Here is a 22,313-nt window from a genome sequence, read left to right as displayed (position 1 = left end):
ATATTGTTTTAAATATTAAATTATATCAAACATGAATTGTCGTATTTAACTACTTTACCGTTTCGTTTGTTTCCAAATGTTTCTAATAAGATATGTCGAATTTTTTTTTTCTAGGTTAAACTATTACATACTGCGATCCGCCTGGTGCGCTTTGGTCGTTTCGATACTTCGAGAATCGCAACATCGTATTTCGATAGATCGCCTTTTAAATCTCACTTCATTATGAAAAGTGTCGTGCCGGATCGTAAAGTCGCTTTCAAGCCGCTCTGTATTTTTCATACTTGTTCCTGTTTAAAAGTGCTAGTTTTGTGCGTGAAGAATTATCAGAAGTATTTCAAAAAGTACTTAATCGTAATGCGAGCATCATGTGCGGCTGTTATTATACTTTGATATCGCGTATCGTCCACTTCTGTATGTGCGCCCGGAATGGATCGACATTTTCTCTACGACGATATTTTTGCACAGCAAAAATGTTATTAGTATACATTTCAGGATTATCAGGTATGTATCAGTCAGGTATGTGCGTACATATTATTTATTAAAATTAAAATTCCATCGCAGCGTGCGATGGAGCAGAAAATAAAAAGAGAAAAATCTTCTTTAATAAAAATTTATCTCAACAATAATATAAAACACCGGAAAAAAAAAATCATAGAAAAGAGATACGATAGAAAGGGGAATTAAGATTGGGAATGAATTATTTAAAGTTATTTAATTAGTTATTTAATCGATTGCTTCTTACACATTTGAAGATGTATCAAATTTAAGATACAGGTGTAAGTTTCGAAAAGATCGATAATGTAACCTTTATAATGTATCGAATTTAATTCGGTGAAAATTAAATAATGTCTTTCCAATACAACACTTGCTATTCATAATTAATGAGCTGTAAAGAAAAACGGGATATATATTCATGTAAGATTTATCGTTGGAAGAATCACAGTTATTTTTGAACCTTTTTATACAGCATTTATATATATATATATATTTTGTTCTACATGTCAAATTATCTGTGTATTTAAAACATGATATGAAATACTTATATTTATATTGACAGCCCTGTGGTACAATTTGAGCAAAAGCATTGTGCTTTACTATTATATCATCGTTCGCCGTTCGCATGAATATGAATCCTATCTCGCTAAATATTTCCTACTTTTGTTCTTACATACTAGATAAATAATCCTGCAATCGTCGTCGACAGTCGTTGAATAGATTATAATAACAATTATTACTCTTCTTCGCACATATACAAAACGTATTAATATTATATTGCAACTTAATTTTTTTTTAAACTTATGGAATAATTCACTATATAATTTGCTTTCTTACATCTAAATTAGCTTTTTAATTTTCGAATTTATTTTTAATTATTTTAATTTATTCTGATCTCGTTAGAGGTTTATCTTATATAAACGTTTATAATTTATACAGAATATATCGTGAAATGCAAGAATTGGAAATAAGCTTATTTTTGACTAGTTGAAGCTAATATCAGAAATAAATCCATAATGTTTGTTAAAAAAGAATATCGATTTATCGATTCGTTAAAGATTATGTCTCTATTATTTATTACACCTATATTTTTTACACTGTATGATTAATCTTTGGGTCATAATCTCATCTACATATATCGGAAATTTTCTACGTGGCTATTCCACAATTTTTCCTGATAATATTGACTAGTTTTTAATACTTAGGAACTAGTTAATTTTGGTATTGTTTTTAGTTATTTATCGTTATATACATTAGGTATATATCGAAAATTAATACGCAATGAATCATTATCTAGGGCGAATGGAATATGAAATTACCGGCATATAGCATCAAAAAGTAAGGAGGTAGATTGAAATTTATAAATTGTTTTTTCTTTAACACGAAACACCCCCTATTGATATTTCATATGCAGCTAATAATAGATCAATTTCGTGTTGAATAAAAAATTTTATTTTTATTAAACTTAAATAATTTATAAGGTGATAATGTAGTTACTGAAGATTACTCGACAAATTTTTCCAACAAAAATTTTGTTCTTTTTTTCTAAAATATGATTAGATGGAATAGTACGTATGCTTTTTTTGCCTTGTAACAATTTTTTAATTACTCCGTTCTTAATCATTGCATAATTATTATAATAACCGCATTTGCTGTTTTATGCACATCTAAGCTAAAATGTAAAAAGATATGTTAATATTGCACTATTGTTTCACTTATGGAACATCTTAGATTAAAGAGCTAAAAAGAAATAACAAAGAAAGTCAATAAATAGTTTATCGTTTGCATTTTCTTCAACTAATTAAGATATATAATTATATCAGTTTTATCTAAATAAAAAAAAAAAGAAAAATTAGTTGTATACGAGTTAACTATACGTAATTTTTCTCATTTTCATTCATTATTGTACATATTTATATAAATTTTATAATCTCTTCATTGCATATATGGAAGTATCTCAGATGTGATTCTTAAATATATTGATGATTATATGTAATTATTGTAATATATGATAATATTATAATATAATTATAATAAATATATAGGAAATATAGATATATGTGGCGATTTTTCGTCAAGACTTTCGGACGGGAAGCGTACTGCTCATAATTTTAAGAGATAGTAAACTTAATGAATTCGTCTTTACACATCGTAACTCAATCTTATATAAATAGTTGAATTTAGAGATAAATTATTTTACAACAGTAAGCAACAAGCAGTGACTTCCATGTTATTGTATACTGTATAGTATACTTCTTATACAAAGTTTTGAGTTTTTATAAATTATTTATCGGCACATTAACGTTAAATTGACATGATAAAAAATTAAGAGAGATTCTTTCGAGATTTAGGAGAAAAAAAATAAAATTTGAGAAAAGTTTTGTGCGCTATGAATTAATGACATGTACTATGAATTAATGACGTATTCTGATATGATTGTGAATATGTATCTATCAGATATATTGTACATCAGATATACACAGTCATTTGCACTATATTAATATACTGGTGCACATTAAAGGCTGCTATTTATGAAGTATCTGAATGATAATGATATAATATATAAACATTTCGATGACGAAAAAATAATGTATGTTAAATAAATTAAATATATTAAATAAAGTGACAACTTATCATGATTGGATTTTAATTACTTAAAATGTTTATTTTATATTATTCTTTTTTATTAGATAACTTCACACGTATAGCAGTCTTTAATACGCACACGTAGCGTGACGTAGTGCAAATGACCGAATTAGCTATGATATATATAATGAAAATTGACTTCGTTTTTCCTGCTTAAGATATGTATAAGATAGGTGTGAATTTTTAGTACCAGCCGAAATCCATACCCGCCAATTGATAGAAGCGCTGATTGAATGGCCGATAAAAATCTCGTAAACGTTGAATTGCCATGGGATCGATATAGGGATGACTGCGTCCCTTGTTCTTTCCTAAAATATAATATATTTTAATTAATAGTAAATATATAATATATTTTAATAAGTTCAAACATTATACAATTTCTATAATATTCTGTGTACAAACGAAAAAATTTTACTTGAAGAAATGAATGGATTTTTTTTTTTAAAGAGATATTGTATCAAATTTGAAGATCCAAACACGTACAATATTTTATTTATAATTATTTTTGCAAAAAAATATTGTTACTTTCGCAAATAATTGCGATAACAGACATTCTTTTCTTCCTGGAAAGTTTATCTTTTATAATTAATTCTCTTCCTGAAATGAACAATTTTCTCGTTCGTCTTACCGAGACAATGCGGCGTCGCACGATTCTCCGACTTGAGCAAACAAGGGAACCCTTTGGTGGCGTTGAAGTAGAAATGTTTTTCGCATATCACTCGCTTGAGACCAAGAAAGTCCTGTACCCGGGTGATCTCCATCACCGGATCGGCGATCAGGCGTTCGCCCGATACGAACAAGAACTGCGACAGCGGGAAGTATTGCAACCACCTTTCTAGATGCCGTACGTAAACCCCGATTTTCAGTGGCACCCAGGAAGTGTCTACGATTCTCGATCCATTCAAAAAAGCCAGATCCTCGAATCGCGGCATTTTGCGGCGCTTGCTCTTCACTTGCGTGTAATCGGAAATCGCTCGGGTCACGGGGTCCCTCACCACGACGATTAGTTTCATCTCCGGGTTCATGTACTTCACCCTCTTCGGCACCTCGCTCGTCACGAAATATGACGGCGTCTTTTCCATGGTGATTTGACCGATTAGAGTCGGGGGCATCCTGCGTCTAATTATTGACAGAAAAATGTTATAGGCATTTATAGTACTGTCGTACAGGATGTTCAGTGAATCGTGATATAACGACAAAGATGTGATCTCTCGTGTAAGAAAGAAATGGAAAGTTTTTTTTGAGAAAGATTATTTTGAATTTAAAAATAGTATCTATATATTTTCAATTCTGTATATATTGTATATGTCATATATGGGACAGCAGTGCATCACAAATTTATATTTCAAGAATTTTATAATATCAAATTTTTTTCAGTAAATGGAGTGATGCTGTTTCGTGTTTGTAATTTTGTAATTTTAATCGTAGAAACAATTTATCCTACGTACCTGTACCAACGAAATCCTTTAACATAATGGTGATCAAAGAAATGGACCTCCGAGCCGGCAGCACGAATCGCTGGATGCAATCTTAGGAATTCCAAAAGGGCTCTCGTTCCGCCTTTCTTCACCCCGATTATTAGTGCGGTCGGCAATTGTCGGCTTGGTATTAGATTTTGTTGCTTGAATGTCTGATATTTCAATACCTTTCCTTTGAGTGCGTCGCTCGAATTTTGGAGTGATAGCGACTGCAGCTTTTTCGAGTTCGAATCTGTTCGATCATCCAGAGATACATCTTCGATCTTCGATTGATCAAGACTTTGATACAGAACATTTTTCATTGACACGGAGATCCGTGTTTTCTGCAGAGTGATCTTCTGCGATATGTCGACTAACATGTGCGAATGATCGACGAGGAGCATCCAGAGGTAAATGGCCAACGCGCACACGAGGATTAAAATCTTCCAAGAGCTTTTACGCAGTTCCATTTCGTGATTTTACGAATCGTCGTATTTTGTCGGCTTTCTGGATGCCATTATATCGTCCCAGCATCCGTCGTCTCGTTTATCGACCCTGATTTGCTCGCATCGATCACCCTTCGTGATATCGTGATATCCTATATATACATTATCCTTTATGATAAAGCAAGAATAATCTTTGTTCATGAATCGTGCGCGGAAATGCAACTGGTGTATCTCATAGTTGACGAAAAATCGAATACCGATATGATGATATTTATATCATCCAAACTAGGACATTGGGTGAACACTTTTAAATCTTGATTGCATATATTAGAAAAATAAATTGAAAGATTATTATATTGTAAAGAAAAGATACAGGAAACAAACAATAATTTATATAAATCTTTCTATTTTAAAATTAGAATTAGAATACAAAAATATTGAATATTTAATATCGCGCTATGTATTTTTATCTAGAAATAATAAGATATAGAATAATTTTGTATTCTTGACTTATAACATATTGAAAATATAATTAAACAAATAGAATTTTATTCCTATATTTTTCAAATTCCTAAAATGTTCACCAGAATATCCAAAAAAAACTTGTTTTTGAAAAAAACCAGCCGAGCGATCACGAAACTATATTTCTTAAATCAATAATAAAATTTGGAAATCAACACGCATGTAATAAAAATCTCTCTAATATAAATAATGTTTTCTTCATCTAATGGATTTTCTTGATTTTATAACTAACATTTTATATACACACACTTTCTTTTATTTGAGAATAATAATAATATAACAAATAAATTTGCGCTTTTAATTTAATTTACAAAATGAATCCAAAAAAAAAAACGTGAAAAGTGAGTTGTTTTTTTTTGCTGCTGCGTCTATCTAAAATTTTTTAAACGTTTGTTAAGACATCCTGGAACCCCGAGAAAGGTCCGATCACTTTATCAGACTGGGTAGCTGTAGTATTTACCCGGCTTGAATTGCACCCCGAAATAGCATACTAAAATTTTATACACACACTTTTATTTGAGAATAATGATAATATAAAAAAATTAATTGCTGCGCTCTTAATTTAATTTAAAAAAAGAATCCAAGAAAACGTGAAGAGTGAGAGATTTTTGCTGCTGCGTTTATCACAAATTTTTGAAACCCTCGTCGGGACTAGGAAACCCGTAAGGTTCGATCACTCTGTCAGACTGGGGGTTAGCTGCAGCAGCTACCCGGCTGTTTGAATTGCATTTACCCCGGAATAGCGTACCGCTGTCGAAGACACGTTATTTTTCATCCCGTGCGCGTCCGTCATCGGGCAACGTGCGACTGATGCAGCCGGTGGAAGGCCGCGGATGCGGATACCCGCTCTCGCGCGCGGAAAGTGCACATTTAGCACGTTATCAAACGGCACGATCAGAGCCGTAACTATTGTTCCTACATAGTCTATAGACGCCATTTCGCCTCTCGAGCGGCGAATCATGCGTATTACAATTATTATATAAAAAAGGCCAATGTGCCACAACATGCGTGCGTAAAATATTCTTCTTACTCCTTCATTTTGTAGAATCTTTTAAGGGAAATCAAAGGATATTGCGTCTAGTCGATCTCGTATAACTACAGTTTGTTAACAATTATTGCCACATTTCATGTCACGTCAATGTTCTTCTTCCTTTTTTTTTTTCAAGTTTGATAGTAATAAGATATTTTGTCTTTTCTAAAATTTAATGGTTACTTTCGTAGAAACATCATTTGTAAAACATTGAAAATAAATTCGCTGCAGGTGCTATAATTTTCAGTTACGGTTCTGAACACGGTGTTCCTAACAATCGATAGCGCCCGGTTGGCCGGGAGAAGGGAGACCATCGCCCTATATAATATGCGGTGTGTAAGGATAAGATATACCTTGTCGACGGACAATCGAACTAATGAAAGCGCGTGAACGACCTTCGCCTGGATCAATTCACCTTATCATCACATATACATCAATATACATTGTATTTAGAGAGACATGGCAAATGTTGCGTATATAGAAGAGACGACTATATATACATGTAGATTGGAGCAAAAAGAGTAGCTAATAATAATAATTTAAGATAATTTCAAATTAAAAAAAAAACCGTTATTTTTTCTATTTTTATGTACAGTTTTTGTTAAAAAAAATGATAGTTTGAGCAAATCGTTTAGCATTTAGATTGTTCGTTGTGCAAAAATTATTACAGATATAACACCGTCTATGGACTTATTCTGTACTTTATATAAAATTCGGTATGTTATTTTCTTTTAGGAATTACAAAAATAATTAGTTTTCTTTTTTCCACAACTCAAACTTATAGAAGCCATGTCTCTTATTTTCCGCGATTCAATTTTTGCATAATTTTTTATCACAAATATACGCAATGCCTTCTCGATCTTATTGAAGCTAATTAATTGCATCTTTTATTTCAAATTGGAAATAGATTTGAAAATAACTACAAAAATAGATGTATAATTATTATATATGTTAACCGATTTAGTGTAAGATAAACAATTATTGCGGGAGGATTGATAGACAATAAATACATATTCAACTATTTACAAATTGATTAAATGAATGAAGCTTTTTCTAGATACAAAATGCCGATTGATTTACCACAAGTTTCCATTTTCTTTTGTAACGTATATAATCACGCACGCGTACATAACTATTAAGTATGTATATAATATATGTCTATACATTGTTTTGTTAAAGCAACAAACCCCGTATTGAATTCAACATCTTTCAACAATCTATTGCTGCTGCGAAAGGGAATATAGTAGAATTATTATTTTTACTATTATATTGCTGCACATTGTTTGAAAATTGTTTTATTTTTTTTTTAACTTATATAAAGAATTAAATTATAAACTTTTCTCATATATTATAATGAACGATATAGTTATAATAATTAATATAAAATTATTTTTATAATTACCATCGTCTTTCTAACAATTGTATTAATATTATTATTTGTGTTAATATTATTATTCTAATAGAGCTTTTTCTAAAAAAAATAATGCAGGAATATAATGAAAAAGATGAGCCACATGTAAATTGCATATCTTAAATTAATTATATATATTACAAATCTTTTCTTATTAATTGATCAAATTATAATGAAATTTAACATCAAAATATGCTTCTAATAAGAATCGATCTAACAAGAACATTTTAAAAACTCACGAAAAATCTGTTATTTATCACGGAGGAAGCTGCGATTCCGCCGGAAGACGAATATCTTTCGTCGATTGTACGCTAAACATCATTTATAAAATTATCACAGTATTGTTTGAACTTATTATACATATGTACATATATTTCCAGAACACGTAGTGTTATTTTGGATGAAGTAGTAAATGTATAAAAATGTACAATGCAGTATATTATATATCTTTTTCATGCATTATGATTTTAAATAAGGACTTCAAATACACTGAAAATGCTAAATATCGATGTGAGAATATAACACAGATTTATATATATATATATCTTTGCTTCATTGAAAAGTTAAATAAATATTCTAAGATGATAAAAGAATCTATGAGATATTATAAAGACATCCTCTAGGATGCGCGTTTTAATTTTTTACACGATTGTTAAACGTTCTTTCTCTTTTTTTTTCATACCTATCATATAGGATATTTTCAATCTATTCTAACAGTATCTTTCTTTTCGAAGTACATAATGGCAGCAATATCATATATATATAAATAAATATATTCGACAAATACAACAACTGCCGTTCTTCGATTACTAATCCCATTTTACGTGCGAATGAAAATTATTTCGTGTCTCTCCGTTATAGTACACGCATCAAGTTACGTCTTTTTTCTATTAAACGTAAATTGAATATAGATCGACGATATTTTCTATGCGCGTATTCTTTATTTCGATGCTTTCTCTATTGCTATATATTAAGTTGCGTGAATCTCCGAATGTGAAAGGTAAAAATAAAATATTTTTTTAGATACCTGAAATTACGAAATCTCACAATAAGAACAACGGTATATATAAATATATAATTGCTTTATAGTTTCGCTTTCATAGCGAAATTAACGCATCATTTTGAAGTCTAATCAAAGTAACGTCTTTTTGCAATTCTTGCGTATTCTCGGTAATAAGCTATTGCCGATCCAGATAGTTTCAAAGGATACACTTCGAAAATGTTGATGTATCGAAAATTCTAGCAATTGCGGCTCTCCGTGTTGCCTTCTATTTAATTTACTTCGTATACCCTTTCTCCTTCAGCAAGTCGTCTAATGCTTCCTGGGTATAATAAACAGTGAAATCCGTAGGTTCGACACCCTCGAAGACGGCGTATACTGACGGCTTCAGATTGTAGAAGAAGAGTGGCTGGCCTCTTAAGGCAAAGTCCTTTGTCAAAGTCTCGATGACTGTAGCAGCCGTAAAATCCGCACCATAGATGTGTGAACAGTCGATCACTACAGGCGTTGCAACGCTTTCGGCACGCTGGCTGTATTTGGTCACCAAATTACGCACATAGTCCACCGACGGGAAGATTAAACAACGATCGGGCGTCAACATTAAATATTCAATACCGTGAAGAGTCTGTCGGACAGAAGAGACGATTAGTCAAATTGATTGTGAAAAGAGAAATTGAGAAAATGAAAATTCGTTGTGAAAAAATGAAATCAAAGGGCGAAGAAATTTCGTTTCTTTCTTTTTTTTTTTTTTAAGTTGTAATCACGATACAAGAGAAACTAAATGTACCTCTATATAATTCTGTATTTATAAAAAATATCGTACAATCCGTGAGAGAAGTACAAGCAAGTTTAGGATAATCAAGAATACTGAATTGAAGTGAACGCTCGCTAATGCAAAGAATCGATTTTTCATTTTTCTTTTTTTTAAATAAATTATAAAAAAATTACCTTGAGTTTCTCCACGGTTATTTTCGGTCTGGCGGCATGATAGAGGATAAAGAGGATATTTATTCCGACACCGCAGAGAATACCTATCTCTAATTGCAGCACCAAACACGCGATGAACGTGCCCAGACCCGGGATGAGATCTGACTCTGAAACACGGAGGAATAATTCATTCGTGATATATGTGAAATTTTTATTTGATATTTATCACATTTATGAAACGCCTTTTCTTACTCTTCGTCCTCCACATCGGTTTCACGACTCTGACTTCAACCATGAAGATGACAGCGGCTATGATGATTGCCGCTAGAGTGGCACGTGGAATAAAACTGAAGTACGGGGTAAGGAACAGCAAAGCTAAAATTACTAAGACACCTGAAAACGAAACATATATAAATATTACATCGTATGAAGAATGAAAATATCTTGAATTATATATATTAATTCATCTTATTATTAAAAAGAATGCGGCAGACTTATCTCTATACGACACAGCATAAATATTTAAAAGATAACAGTTGAGATCCAAGGTGAATTTTGACAAAATACATATCTTTTATGAGCCTTATTTGCTTTTTTCATTTTGCATCCAACTCGCAAGCGAAGAAAAGATGCAATAATTAATTCATAAGAGTTCCAAGTGAAACTCACCGGTATAAACACCGCCCAACGGTGTCCTGACGCCGGAAGCGTTGTTCACCGCGCTTCTACTCAGAGATCCTGTACTCGGGAAAGCTTGTACAAAGGAATTTCCAATATTCGACACACCAATCGCTATCAGTTCTTGTGTAGCGTCTACTGCTTTTCCGTTAGCTGCAAAAAAAGTATACTTCCTAATACAATCTCGTAATAAGACTTATATAAATTACTTGATCGCGTATAGCCGAGAAAAATTTTAAAAGTGTTTATTGCTTTGCATTTTTGCATGATGCAAGCTTATACGACGCAGTGAAAGGCAATCTTCTATTATGTACTTTCTCATAAATTACTTACCGAAGGCTTTACAAATAGCGATATCCTCCATTAGAGAAATGAGCGGTATAACGAGAACACCACTGCCTAAATTGCCGATCATGTCGATAAACGTCAGCGTCGTATTGCTATCCTTAATGTATCCAAAAGGTGGGACTTGTACAGCGGGCATACCTCCCGGTATATGACCTATGATGAAAAATTTTAGTCTGGTTTAATTTCTAAAACTGATCATTGGACTTTTGAATTACAATATTTCTATTATAATATATACACATAATATTCTGTTATAATTTGCATCGTAATCTATTTAAAGATCTAATAATTTATCTTTTTAATAATAAAGATACTATACGAATAATTTTTATTTATAGTAAATTTTATATATAATACTTTTTTATCTTCTTATATATTTATTTGATTATAAAAGTTTGTTAGCACAGTCGGGCATTTGTTTTGTCATTGCACAAAACTAATTTTCCAAAAAAATTAATTTGTATCGCATACCCATCAATTTGACAGGCGATTTGTCCTGAAAACTCCAACCCAATAAACCACAAACTACTACTAAAAGCGCGTTTCGTGAAGTGCCGATTAACCAGATGAATTTATTCATGATGCGATGTTTTGTAGTACGAAGTTCTTCCTTGTCCGGACCAATTTTGCATGCGGCTAATAACTGTAATACAAATATCGTATTATAAGAGATATATTATAAAAATAATAATATTAATATTAATATTAAATTAAACTTTCTTTGTAAAATATTTTTTATTAATAATTAATTAAGACAATTTTTGTATGTGTGTGTGTGTGTACGTATTAATAATTTAATCGCTTTTCCTCTCAAAGTTTATCAAAAAATATTAAAAGAAAAACTTACCCTCAGAATTAACAGTAATGCTATGCAAGATGCACCAAGAGTAGCATCCCAGCCTGATGTCTCGTGTATCAGCTCACCGATACTATGCCACATTTCAATAAATTGGGAACCTTTGGCAGAGATGCCAAGGATATCTTTGATTTGCGACGTGACGATTATCAAAGCCACCGCCGACGTAAATCCGGAACTTACTGGTCCGGAGACGAAATCTATCAGAAATCCTGAAAAATGAAATAAATTTTATTTTCGCTATCCATTTTACATTCACTCTATAAAGCGAAAATACAAAAAGTTTTTTAATGAGAAAATTACATTTTAATGTCAAATTTAATGCGACACATAAGTTGTTTTGCTCATATTCAAAAATAATCCAAAGTGCATCTGTATTAAAAATATTTTCATTGTTAATTTAATTTTAAAAACAGTAACTAGAAGCTAGATAAAATCTTTTCAACAACAATTCTTTTTTTAGATATATTGAAATGCTTTATAATCATATTATGCGTTTTATGATTATCAAATTACCTTGTTCTTGTAAAAATATTAAAGTTGACTTACCGAGACCGAATATACCCATTATTAACTCAACAATTCCGACTATGAAGCACAACAAAATCGCATGTTGTATCGGAGAGTCTAAATGAGATATCGTTTGATAAGTCAGCAAAGAAATTATTGCGGTAGGTCCCATGGGTATGTCTTTGCAGGATCCAAAAATTACATAAATGAAACAACCCAGAAAGCTACCATACAAACCGTACTGAAATAAAAAATGATTTACGTGTATATAAATGGGGATATGCGAGACTTTGTCAATTTTTTCTTAATGAAAACATCGAGAATTATCTTTCAAAAATTTATAATACTACATTTCTTTATGTAAATTTTTAAAATAAAATTTTAGTAAAGTAAAATTTTTAATTAAATTTAATTAAAAAGCACGGTTTTGCATATTATTTATTTGTTTCTATTGTAAATTAATTTGGAAAGAATCATTTATTTTTAATCGTATATTTAAAGAAAAAAATTTTTTAAAAATTATCTTCCATTATTTTTATCGATTTTAAATTAATCTAGAAAAGATATTTGATCAAACATCTATTGCACCAATGTAATCCAGATATAATCTTTATGTAACTCTTGTAAATCATTAAGCAAATAATAAATGTCTCTTTTATGTACCTGCGGTGGTAAACCGGCGACATTCGAATACGCTAGTGACTGAGGAATAACGGTGAGACCCACGGTAATTCCGGCCACTAGATCTCCGAGCGCATCTTGACTGTTATACCTTGGTAGCCAACTCAAGAGCGGCAATCTTTTGTAAAGGGTTTTCTTCGTACATATGGCCCTGGCACGCCGCCTTGTATATTGCAACGCCGAGCTTAAAAGACCTTCCTTCTGCTTGACCTCATCATCTCCTGACTCTTCGATCACTGTATTCATGTAGCAAGCAAAAATAATCATATACTTATAATATAATTATGTATATGTATATTGGTATATAATATATGAGGATATATTTTTAAATTATTTTTGATTTTATGTTAGTATTCTAATTTTATTTTGCATCTCTGATACTCTTTTGTAAATTTAATATTGATAACAATACAAAGAATACAAGTTTAGTTCTTATCTCTATATTCCTCAAATATATTATATATATTACGTATATAATGATAGTCTTATTATCAATTATTGCAAGATTTTATTAGAATGCAAATAATTTTTCATTAGTCAACTTATTTTTAGTGTTCTTTAATCTACTGATTTATTTTTTGTATCACACACACATTATTCAATAGTCATTATTTAAGTCAAATTCTGTATTCTATAAAAACTGTACATATTAAGAAAGTATGCTTTTTTTTTTTTTTTTTTGAACGATTATACTGACAGAACATAAATTATTTTTATCTTTTCTTAATCATCTCGGCCATATAACGTTTTGCTTAATTTTTAAAATAAATAAGAATAATCTAAAAAAAAGTAGGTGCTCAAATTTTATCACGATTCGCAATTTCCATGTATTTTTTAGGGATTTATCTGTATTTTTTAAGGGATTTATCTGTCATATCGTTTGCAATCTGTCACGTTAAACCATAAATAATTTCGCGTATACGAAAATGTAACGTGATAAGCAAGTGACAAGGACGGAGTACTCATATATCGCACGCGGACATTATGTTAAATTTATTATCTCGCCAAGCGAAGGCACATACAGAGAAAAAAAAAAAAAATTACCATGTACTTCCAGGCACGTGCCGAGACGTAAGTACGTCTCTTTAAAGTACGTCCGCTTTTCCGAAGGCCGATTTTGCGTTGGTCGCGCCAAGGAAGGCGAACCAGTTTCGCAGAATAAAATCATTGACGATATGCATAAATCGTAAGATTACTTTGCTGCAATCTTGCGTTTGCCAACGTCACTGAATATATTTCGTAGCACACACAAATTCGGCGAAAATTCTTTAATAATTTTCTCTTTTTACTTTTTTCTATGCAGAATATTTTATATGTGAAATATAAACATTTCTTAAAAAACGAAATAAGCAATGAAATAACTGATACCCTTGCATAAAAATAGGATTGCCAAATATTACATAAACAAACAACAGTCTAATATAAAAATTTATTTTTATATCCGTTACTTATTTTATTTTTATATTAATTTACGTTACAATAATTTTTATCAAATACCTTACACAATTTATCGAAACAGAAATAATTGTTATCAACTTTAATTTTAAGCTAAAAAAAGATTATTAACGAAATTTTATCAAGCTTGAAGTATTGTTTTATCAGTGATTATTAAATATTGTACAATACTCTTGACGAATAAAGAAAGTTATTCATGTGTAATGTCGAATGAAAAAAGATTGTGGTAACTATTGTAAAATTTCGGAGCCACGCGATATCAAGATCGATATCATTAAGTTTTTGAAATGTAATTAAATCGATATACAATATATATATATTGTTGTCTTTGTTACGTAAACAGGTAAAAATTCCAGAATAATATTTCGTAAATAAAATGTTAAGAAATATTTTCTTTTTCAACAGTATTTTATAGTTTGCATTTTAAAGCACGTGTTTTTTACAATATAAACTGACGAAAGTTTTTATATTCTTATCACGTGCGGGCATATATATAAAGTAACATATTATAAAATGACGCACAGGATTTTAATTGATTTTATAAGATACGTTATTAATGTATCTTACTTGTCCGACAGGTGAATTTTTCATTCATTGAATTTTGACAAATACTTACTTTTACGGCATCCTCGCCGCGCATGCAAGAAGCAAATTGATTTATAGTACGATTTTTTTTTAATAGAGAGAGCGTATATATAATTTTTTTTTTTCACGTGTCTACTTTATAATTTAGCCAAAAATATGGTTTCGCCACAATATTTGCATGTTACATCATCACTTGATACTTACAAATAAAATCCGAGGAACCCTGTATGTCTCGATGATTTCCGTGCGAATTATGAAAAGATTGATACGAGTGAATGAGATCCACATTGTTGGTAGATTCACTTAAGCCGTGATTCACGTAGCCCTCCAATCTTTGTCCGCTGTCTATCGAACTGTTACCGTTTTTCATCCTGAAAAAAATAAAATACACAAATTTAACAGATACAATACGTATAAAATTTAATCGACTCCTCAAAATAACAGCGATCGAGATGCTGAATAATTCAACGATATACCATGTATATTCATAAAATAAAATTATTTACAGATTATTATACAGATTATTTACACAAGAAAATGAGAAAAATTAAGATAATATGTTATTTTATATAAAGCGTAAATAAAAAGTAATTTACTTGTTATAGGAAATAAAATTTTTTTGACGAGATATTTGGGTTTTTCAAGAGATCAAAATTTTCAACCGCTATTAGATTAATCGTAACATGTAGCAATGCGATCGTGATACTTCGATTGGTAGTTAAGATGATTGGAAATAATATTTGCGAACACAGAAGAGATATATCACGAGTTTATTATTTCACTTGATCATGAACTGTGCACCAGTTGCAGTCAAGGCGATGTTATTGTCACGAGAATATCATTTTTTTTAATTTCCCTACTTTTTTATTGGAGGAATAATACATTATAAAAATATTGCTATATCGTAAATAGAACGTGAGAGACGTGATTTATTGCATCTGCTAAACATTTATTGAGAAAATATAAATATAAGATGTCATAACTACATTGAAAAAACTGTCTTAAATAAATAAAATTGATAACTATATGTCTGTTCTATTAAAAAAATAACAAAATAATCGAGCAAATTGTTTAAGTAATTTAACATAATGTAACATAACATTGATTCAATAATTATTAATTCAATTCTATCGACAAAATTCATTACATAAATATTTTATTTGTTTAATTTTTCCCAATATTTGTTTGAATAAGATATAATTTTATTTATCTAAGTTGCTTTTCTTAATATATGTGTGTGATCACTGCTTCTTTTTCGCTAACAGCATCGCTTAAATGCAGCAAATGCAACACGAATGCAGCCCTCGATTTACCGACTGTGTTACGTGAAAGCAGTTATCGTAATGGCTATTGCCCCTATTTTATGTAAGATGCGCAGTTTCATAACTTTTTTCAATCTTGTATCTCGCCCTGGACACAAATCGATATTACTTTCCAACCACAAAAGATTTAGGCGTGTATTTGTGCATTTGGTCCCACCAAGATATTATCTCTCTCTCTCTCTCTCTTCGCGTTATTAAATATTAAAAATTAAAACTCTCATCCATTTAGTTTTTAAAATCATAAGAAGATTACAATTCCATTATTTATATGCATTAAGTTTCAAGATATATTTAAGGGATTCTTCGAAATAATAATACATTTGTAGTTCTCGTTTCTTTCTAATTTTAAATTATTTTATTCCAATCTTTATGTTTTCAATTTAATTTTTGTTAAATTAAATTAATAATAAAATGTTTCCAGCTATTTTTTTTTTCTTCTTTCCTGCTCTTGTAAACGACATATATAATATATTTTCTTATCTTAGAAAAATTCGCTTAATAAAATAATTTAAGCTATTATTGCACAGAAATATTTGCTGCTTAGGTTTTATATAGATTTGATTTCCTATATATGCAATTATATAGATAATCGCAATAAATTTAATCAATCGATAAATCTTATTTTTTATATAATGTGCTTTTCTATTTCTCGTTTTATTATATTCTGAAATTGATAATCAGTTCAATTCACGTCTTTGCTTTCATTTATGTAATGCATTAATCAATTGTAATTAATTTAAACGCAGATTTTTTGATGATTTTTTTACATGTGCACATTATAATCCCATGGAAAAAAAAAATTATTGTTTAAAATTATTCATGTTAAGTAATATTAATCAGTTTATCATGCAATTTTACTATTACATTAGGGGTGTGTTACTAAGACGCATCGTTTGTTTAATGTTTTTAAATGATAATTTTTGATAAGTATCTTAAAGTTCAACAAAATCTTTAAAAAAAAGACTATGTTTTGTTAAAAGAAAATAAGATAAAATGTATCGTTGCATATGTACAAAGTGCAATCTGTCGATTAAAACAATTACATTTGATTGTCGATAGAATTAATTTATCGTTAAAAGTCGCAATTACTATAAGTGGGTTCGATTGGCTGGCGTCATTCTATCTGTTTGATTGTTTCGCTGATATTGACGTTTGCTTACAAGTTGCATTTTCTAAAAGTCAAAAAAGTCTGTTGTACGATCATGCAACAATAATACATGTGTATTTCTTGCAATATCTATTTTGCGAAATATTCTTTGCGTCTTTTCCTATCTCTTTATCCGGCGATATGTTGGAGAATCGCGAGAAAAGTGGCAGTTTGCTCAAATATCGTAAATATTGAGTAATACATCATGATATGAAATTTATGATATATATATATATGTATATTTTAACAAGCAATTAGGACAATCTTAAAAGAAAATAAAAGTAAAGATATCTGTCCGCGCTGAATTGTTTCCAATAAAAAAAAAAAAAAAAAAAAAAAAATGACATGAATTCTAGCAAAAAAAGTCATCTATTAATACGTTTTTCAATTCAAATTGTTAAATACAATAGTCATACAATTTGGAATGAATATTAAAATTGAAAAGCTCAAAAATTCTCTTATCTTGATATTATTTATGTATCTTGTACATGTGTACAAAGAAAATAATCTTTTTTATGATTCTTTAATCATATTTTTTGGTAGAAAAATATTAACATATTTCTAAAATTAAAACAATTGATAAGAATCACACTTGGAAAGAATATTGAACTTCTACATTTTTTTCGTGTAAAAATATATGATATTTATAAACTGTATATAATTATTGCAATTGTCTATTTCAAATGTGTGATTCAAAGATGATTAATTATTGCAAGTGCTATCGATCGAAGCCAGAAAAGAAGAAATATATCATATCAAAACTGACTGCTTTTCATGTATATAAAATTTTAAAAGCTGCCACGAAGGTTATTGGCACAAAATTTTTCTAATATGTATCTACACAACCGTAATTATATGTATAATAAACGATAATTATACGATCTTAGGAATACGATTACTGGAAGAATTACGTCGTTGTTTGAGATAGATAAAAACGGGTTTCCACGACGGTATCATAAATTTGCATATTTGAATAGTTTTTAACTCAATACCGATAAAGATAATTTTAATTTTTCAAAATGGTGTATCGACAAGAAATTTTTTTTTTAGTAGTTAATAAATTATAAATTTTCATTTTCTGTCTCTCTTGGCGCATTAAATGACATTCATTTTGCTCTGTATCTCTGCATATGCAATTGTCATATTTTTAATGTAGATAATCTACAGATAGATAATTATGTTATCATGAATACACTAATAATATCATAACACGTTGGTATATACGTTCGTTGAAATATGTAATTTGCCGCACGAATTCTGAGACACGTGTTGAACTTCGTTTTATAAACATGTATTTAAAGTCTTCCTGAATGTATATCTGCATTATCTAGCTCTTGTTTCATTAATAAGCATTAGTCGAATCAGATTATTTACAAGAGGAAAGATCATCAATTGATAAAAGTAATGTGTAATATGTATTAGATCGCTTATCACTTTGGCAGTGACATTCTTTTATATATCACAAGATCTACCAAAGTTTATATGAATTGGAGTAGGTATAAATTAGGGTGTACACAATACTAAAAAGTTACATAAATAGCAAACAGATAGATTGATTTTAGATTATGCAAATCGATAGAGGATTAGTTATTATCGTCTCTGAAATTTAACTATTATCGACAAAGATATGCAAATTGTCGTAACTCTTTGCAAAAGTCAATCGAGAATCAATCATAAGAAATTCTCATTTAAAATACAATCTTCGATCAAAATCTTATATCGCGAAGAGCAAATGACTATCGTAAACAGACAGAGAACTATCAACAAAGTTTGTAAAGAAATTTATTATGAATAATCAAATTATATATGCGTTAAATCGAAAACCCAATGAATTGAAGAGTAGACGAGTGATTGAAAATCTATTCGATGTTTTATGTAATAGGATTGATTTTACTCATAATCTCTCCACGATTATTACAACTTCATTAACATAATCAAACGCTATTAAACGGAATGATTTTTCACTTTTTTTTTTCTTGCGAATAAATTCGCACCGCGCTGATGATTTCGCGTATATAAATTTATGCCAATATTACATATACATGTATATCATAGATTCTCGTAATTATGAAAATTTATTCTACAAAGTATCTTATGTTTTTTTTCTTTTTTTACTTTATTTGCCTTCATCATCAAGTTTTACACATAAAACCATATTTTCGATTAAACTGTAAATAATAAATTTATAATAAATTTTTATATCGAATATAAGTAAGTTTGCAAGAGATCTTTAAATTGCAAAATTTTATTTCTAAGCACAATTATCAAGATTACTAAAATAAAATTCAGAAATTGAAATAAATTGTAATCTTTTTGGACATTTTTTTTTTTTTAATAAAAATTTTCATTCCAATACGTTTAATAATTGTATAGAAACAGGTAAAGATAAAAGAAGATATAACAGATATTACACTTACTTTGGTGTTTGTTAAGTACTTGGTTTGAGGAAGATCCGTTTTTGTTCTCGAAGATTGTCCTTGCAAGGAGAAAAAAAATCACAAAACCCCAAAGCGCAGTTTTCTTTCTCAAGAAAATTCAATCCCGAGGATACTTCTCTCTATTAGCTCGTAACATCATCGCGCTTTGTTAAAGCGCTTATTTTCAATGCCGCTTTCAAAGCGGCAAAAAGCATTCGTCACGAAAGAAAAGAAACATCTGCTTCGAATGCCTTTTACAAATTACGAGAAATCCTTATAATTCCCTATTCTCTTTTTATAAACGTTCAATTTTCTTCCGATTCTTTCTCTCCAGCTATTATTGCTCTTATTAACTTATATTCACAGGAATCGAAAGATAAAAATAAGAAAGATATTTCCGAAAGATTTACAGAAAATACAATATATATTTATGTATCACACGGGGGTATGCGAGATTTCAGACCGGTTTTTCGCGGTGTAATGGCATGGAAACTGAATTGGAATCGACGCGCGGCCGGCCATTTAAACGCGTCGTGTTTCACGAATGGGGCGAACTCCCTCTCTCCTGGACGACCTCAGCCTCCCCCGCGATGACGTGGAGAACAGTAATCGTCATATGATGATTTGGTCGCGGCTTCGGTCACCGATCACATGCTAATGATTTAATATTCTCCCATACAATATAATATTCTCTCTATACGATATTCTTCCGCTTAGAATATTTTAGCATTTAAATTCCACCGTATATTCGAGTTAGTTTTAAAGATTCCCGAACAGCTATCTTGCTAAATCTTGCCTAGACTCATGAGTTCTTCTGTTGTTCAGGTAATCTGTATCGCTGACTGCAAACAATATACAATATTATTACGATGAGATAAAGAGCTTTCGATTAATACCCGTCACTTCTAGCAATTAATCGTGAAAAATATTACGATAAGGCATAAATTTCCAATATTGAATTAATTTGTAAAATCTTATTTTTCATCTTATTTCGATAGTATGTAATATGTATTGTATCACCGAATGCTTAATTGTTGCAAAATATTAACGGATGTCTTATCACGCGCTTTTTTCTTGATTCAAGTCTTTATGATGATGACCGCTTTACTGATTTTCATGAAATTTGAGGCTGCTCAGCACACTTGTAATCTATAATAATTAAAGCAAAAATTATTACAATAAAAGTATAATTAAAACAAGTTTTAATTGATATTTATCATAAAACAATGTACACATACAATGACTCTATCGTCTAGACTTTTTGTTTTCCTGGTTTTGACATCTCGTATCTGTATTAGTCAATGATAACAGTCGAGAGATCGTATCATCTCTCTGTTGTTAAATACTGTGGATTTGACGAGACAAAAATATATTTATTTAAGAAATCCATCACGTAGATGCGACAGAAGAACTAAAGCATAAGTTTCAACTAATCAGAGAAGCTTCATATTTTCATTAAATATTTCAAATATTTTATGCAACGATAGATTTTTTTTTTTTTTTTTTTTATACGTCTTTACGCAATACTATTTTTCAAAGTTTACATCAATATTTCGATAAATTACAAAATATCTTGTATCTTGAAAGCTATCAATATTTAGATAAAATCCTTATCTTGGTTTAGCCACTAACGTAAACAATTACATTGATAATTAGGCCAGATATTGATGCTCGTATCATCGATAAAGTTAGTTGACAATGTAAATAAATTGTTCAGCATCCATATAAACTATACGCAAATTATTTTCGCGTTAGTCGTGATGAGGTATCTTTTAGGCAAGCATATTTTCGTCTCGCTGAATCTAGTATTTAACAATAGAGATTAAATAAATAAGAGATCTGGATCACAAATGGCTATTATTCAAAAAGGTTTCGAGTAAATTAACCGTTTAAAATTACTGTGCCCCCCTCTTTCACACAACACAATATTTGATATAAATTTAAATATATTTATTTTATATAAATTTATTTCTTAATTCTATATAAATCAATTTCAAATTTTTTTATACTCATTTGCTGATTAAAACAATTTTGAAAAAATCTCTCGATCCTTTTTTTATAAAATATTTATTTTATATATTATATAGTATCTAATTATAATAATATAAAAATATATATTTGTTGTAACGCCTATGTATTTCATATCTTTATAATTGCGTTAATTAATTGCATTTTTATGTAACAACGGTTGTCCGGAATATTCCAATAAGTTGAGAATCCCTGATATAATATATTTCCGCGGCGTATTGTTTTAGCGAAATGATTAATCGCTCAGTTAAAATTTTTCCGTATCCCTAATCAACCATTACAATAAATATTGACACTACGCTCGTAAATCATCTTTATTGATCACGAGTTTCGCGCGATTAACGCCTGTTAA

General features: G+C 29.9%; 2 protein-coding genes across 3 annotated transcripts; both read right to left on the bottom strand.

Annotated features, from left to right (window-relative positions):
- Window positions 1–3,090: 3,090 nt before the first annotated feature.
- Window positions 3,091–6,401, bottom strand: Hs3st-b (Heparan sulfate 3-O sulfotransferase-B). 2 transcript variants are annotated; one of them, XM_070311628.1, is made up of 4 exons: window positions 6,300–6,401; window positions 4,590–5,196; window positions 3,770–4,260; window positions 3,091–3,449 (listed from the first exon to the last, which is right to left on the bottom strand). In XM_070311628.1, exons 2-4 carry the CDS (start codon window positions 5,066–5,068, stop codon window positions 3,325–3,327), a joined length of 1,095 nt encoding a protein of 364 aa, XP_070167729.1. In that variant the 5' UTR covers window positions 5,069–5,196; window positions 6,300–6,401; the 3' UTR covers window positions 3,091–3,324. The 2 variants fall into 2 exon arrangements, with proteins under 2 accessions (XP_070167729.1, XP_070167728.1); XM_070311627.1 differs by having other exon boundaries at window positions 6,315–6,379.
- Window positions 6,402–7,596: 1,195 nt separating this feature from the next.
- Window positions 7,597–20,617, bottom strand: Esp (Epidermal stripes and patches). The gene is made up of 11 exons (XM_070311705.1): window positions 19,934–20,617; window positions 15,252–15,418; window positions 12,990–13,243; window positions 12,366–12,567; window positions 11,808–12,028; window positions 11,432–11,603; window positions 10,946–11,113; window positions 10,604–10,765; window positions 10,187–10,327; window positions 9,956–10,101; window positions 7,597–9,632 (listed from the first exon to the last, which is right to left on the bottom strand). Exons 2-11 carry the CDS (start codon window positions 15,415–15,417, stop codon window positions 9,285–9,287), a joined length of 1,980 nt encoding a protein of 659 aa, XP_070167806.1. The 5' UTR covers window position 15,418; window positions 19,934–20,617; the 3' UTR covers window positions 7,597–9,284.
- Window positions 20,618–22,313: the final 1,696 nt, after the last annotated feature.

The sequence above is a fragment of the Polyergus mexicanus genome, unplaced genomic scaffold, assembly GCF_030449975.1.
Source record: "Polyergus mexicanus isolate NDT 795.1 unplaced genomic scaffold, iyPolMexi1.0 SCAF_20, whole genome shotgun sequence".
NCBI classification, from domain to species: domain Eukaryota; kingdom Metazoa; phylum Arthropoda; class Insecta; order Hymenoptera; family Formicidae; genus Polyergus; species Polyergus mexicanus.
Note: the sequence above shows the minus strand (reverse complement) of the source record. Positions and strands in the feature narration are given on the sequence as shown.

Coding starts and splice junctions, on each gene's coding strand:
- Hs3st-b (XM_070311628.1), bottom strand. CDS start 5,068: ATGGAACTGCGTAAAAGCTCTTGGAAGATTTTAATCCTCGTGTGCGCG. Junction 4,261..4,589: donor AAAGGATTTCGTTGGTACAG/GTACGTAGGATA, acceptor GTCAATAATTAG/ACGCAGGATGCCCCCGACTC. Junction 3,450..3,769: donor TGCGACGCCGCATTGTCTCG/GTAAGACGAACG, acceptor ATTATATTTTAG/GAAAGAACAAGGGACGCAGT.
- Esp (XM_070311705.1), bottom strand. CDS start 15,417: ATGAAAAACGGTAACAGTTCGATAGACAGCGGACAAAGATTGGAGGGC. Junction 12,029..12,365: donor AATGGGTATATTCGGTCTCG/GTAAGTCAACTT, acceptor TTCATTTTTCAG/GATTTCTGATAGATTTCGTC. Junction 11,114..11,431: donor ATCGCCTGTCAAATTGATGG/GTATGCGATACA, acceptor TTTTCATCATAG/GTCATATACCGGGAGGTATG.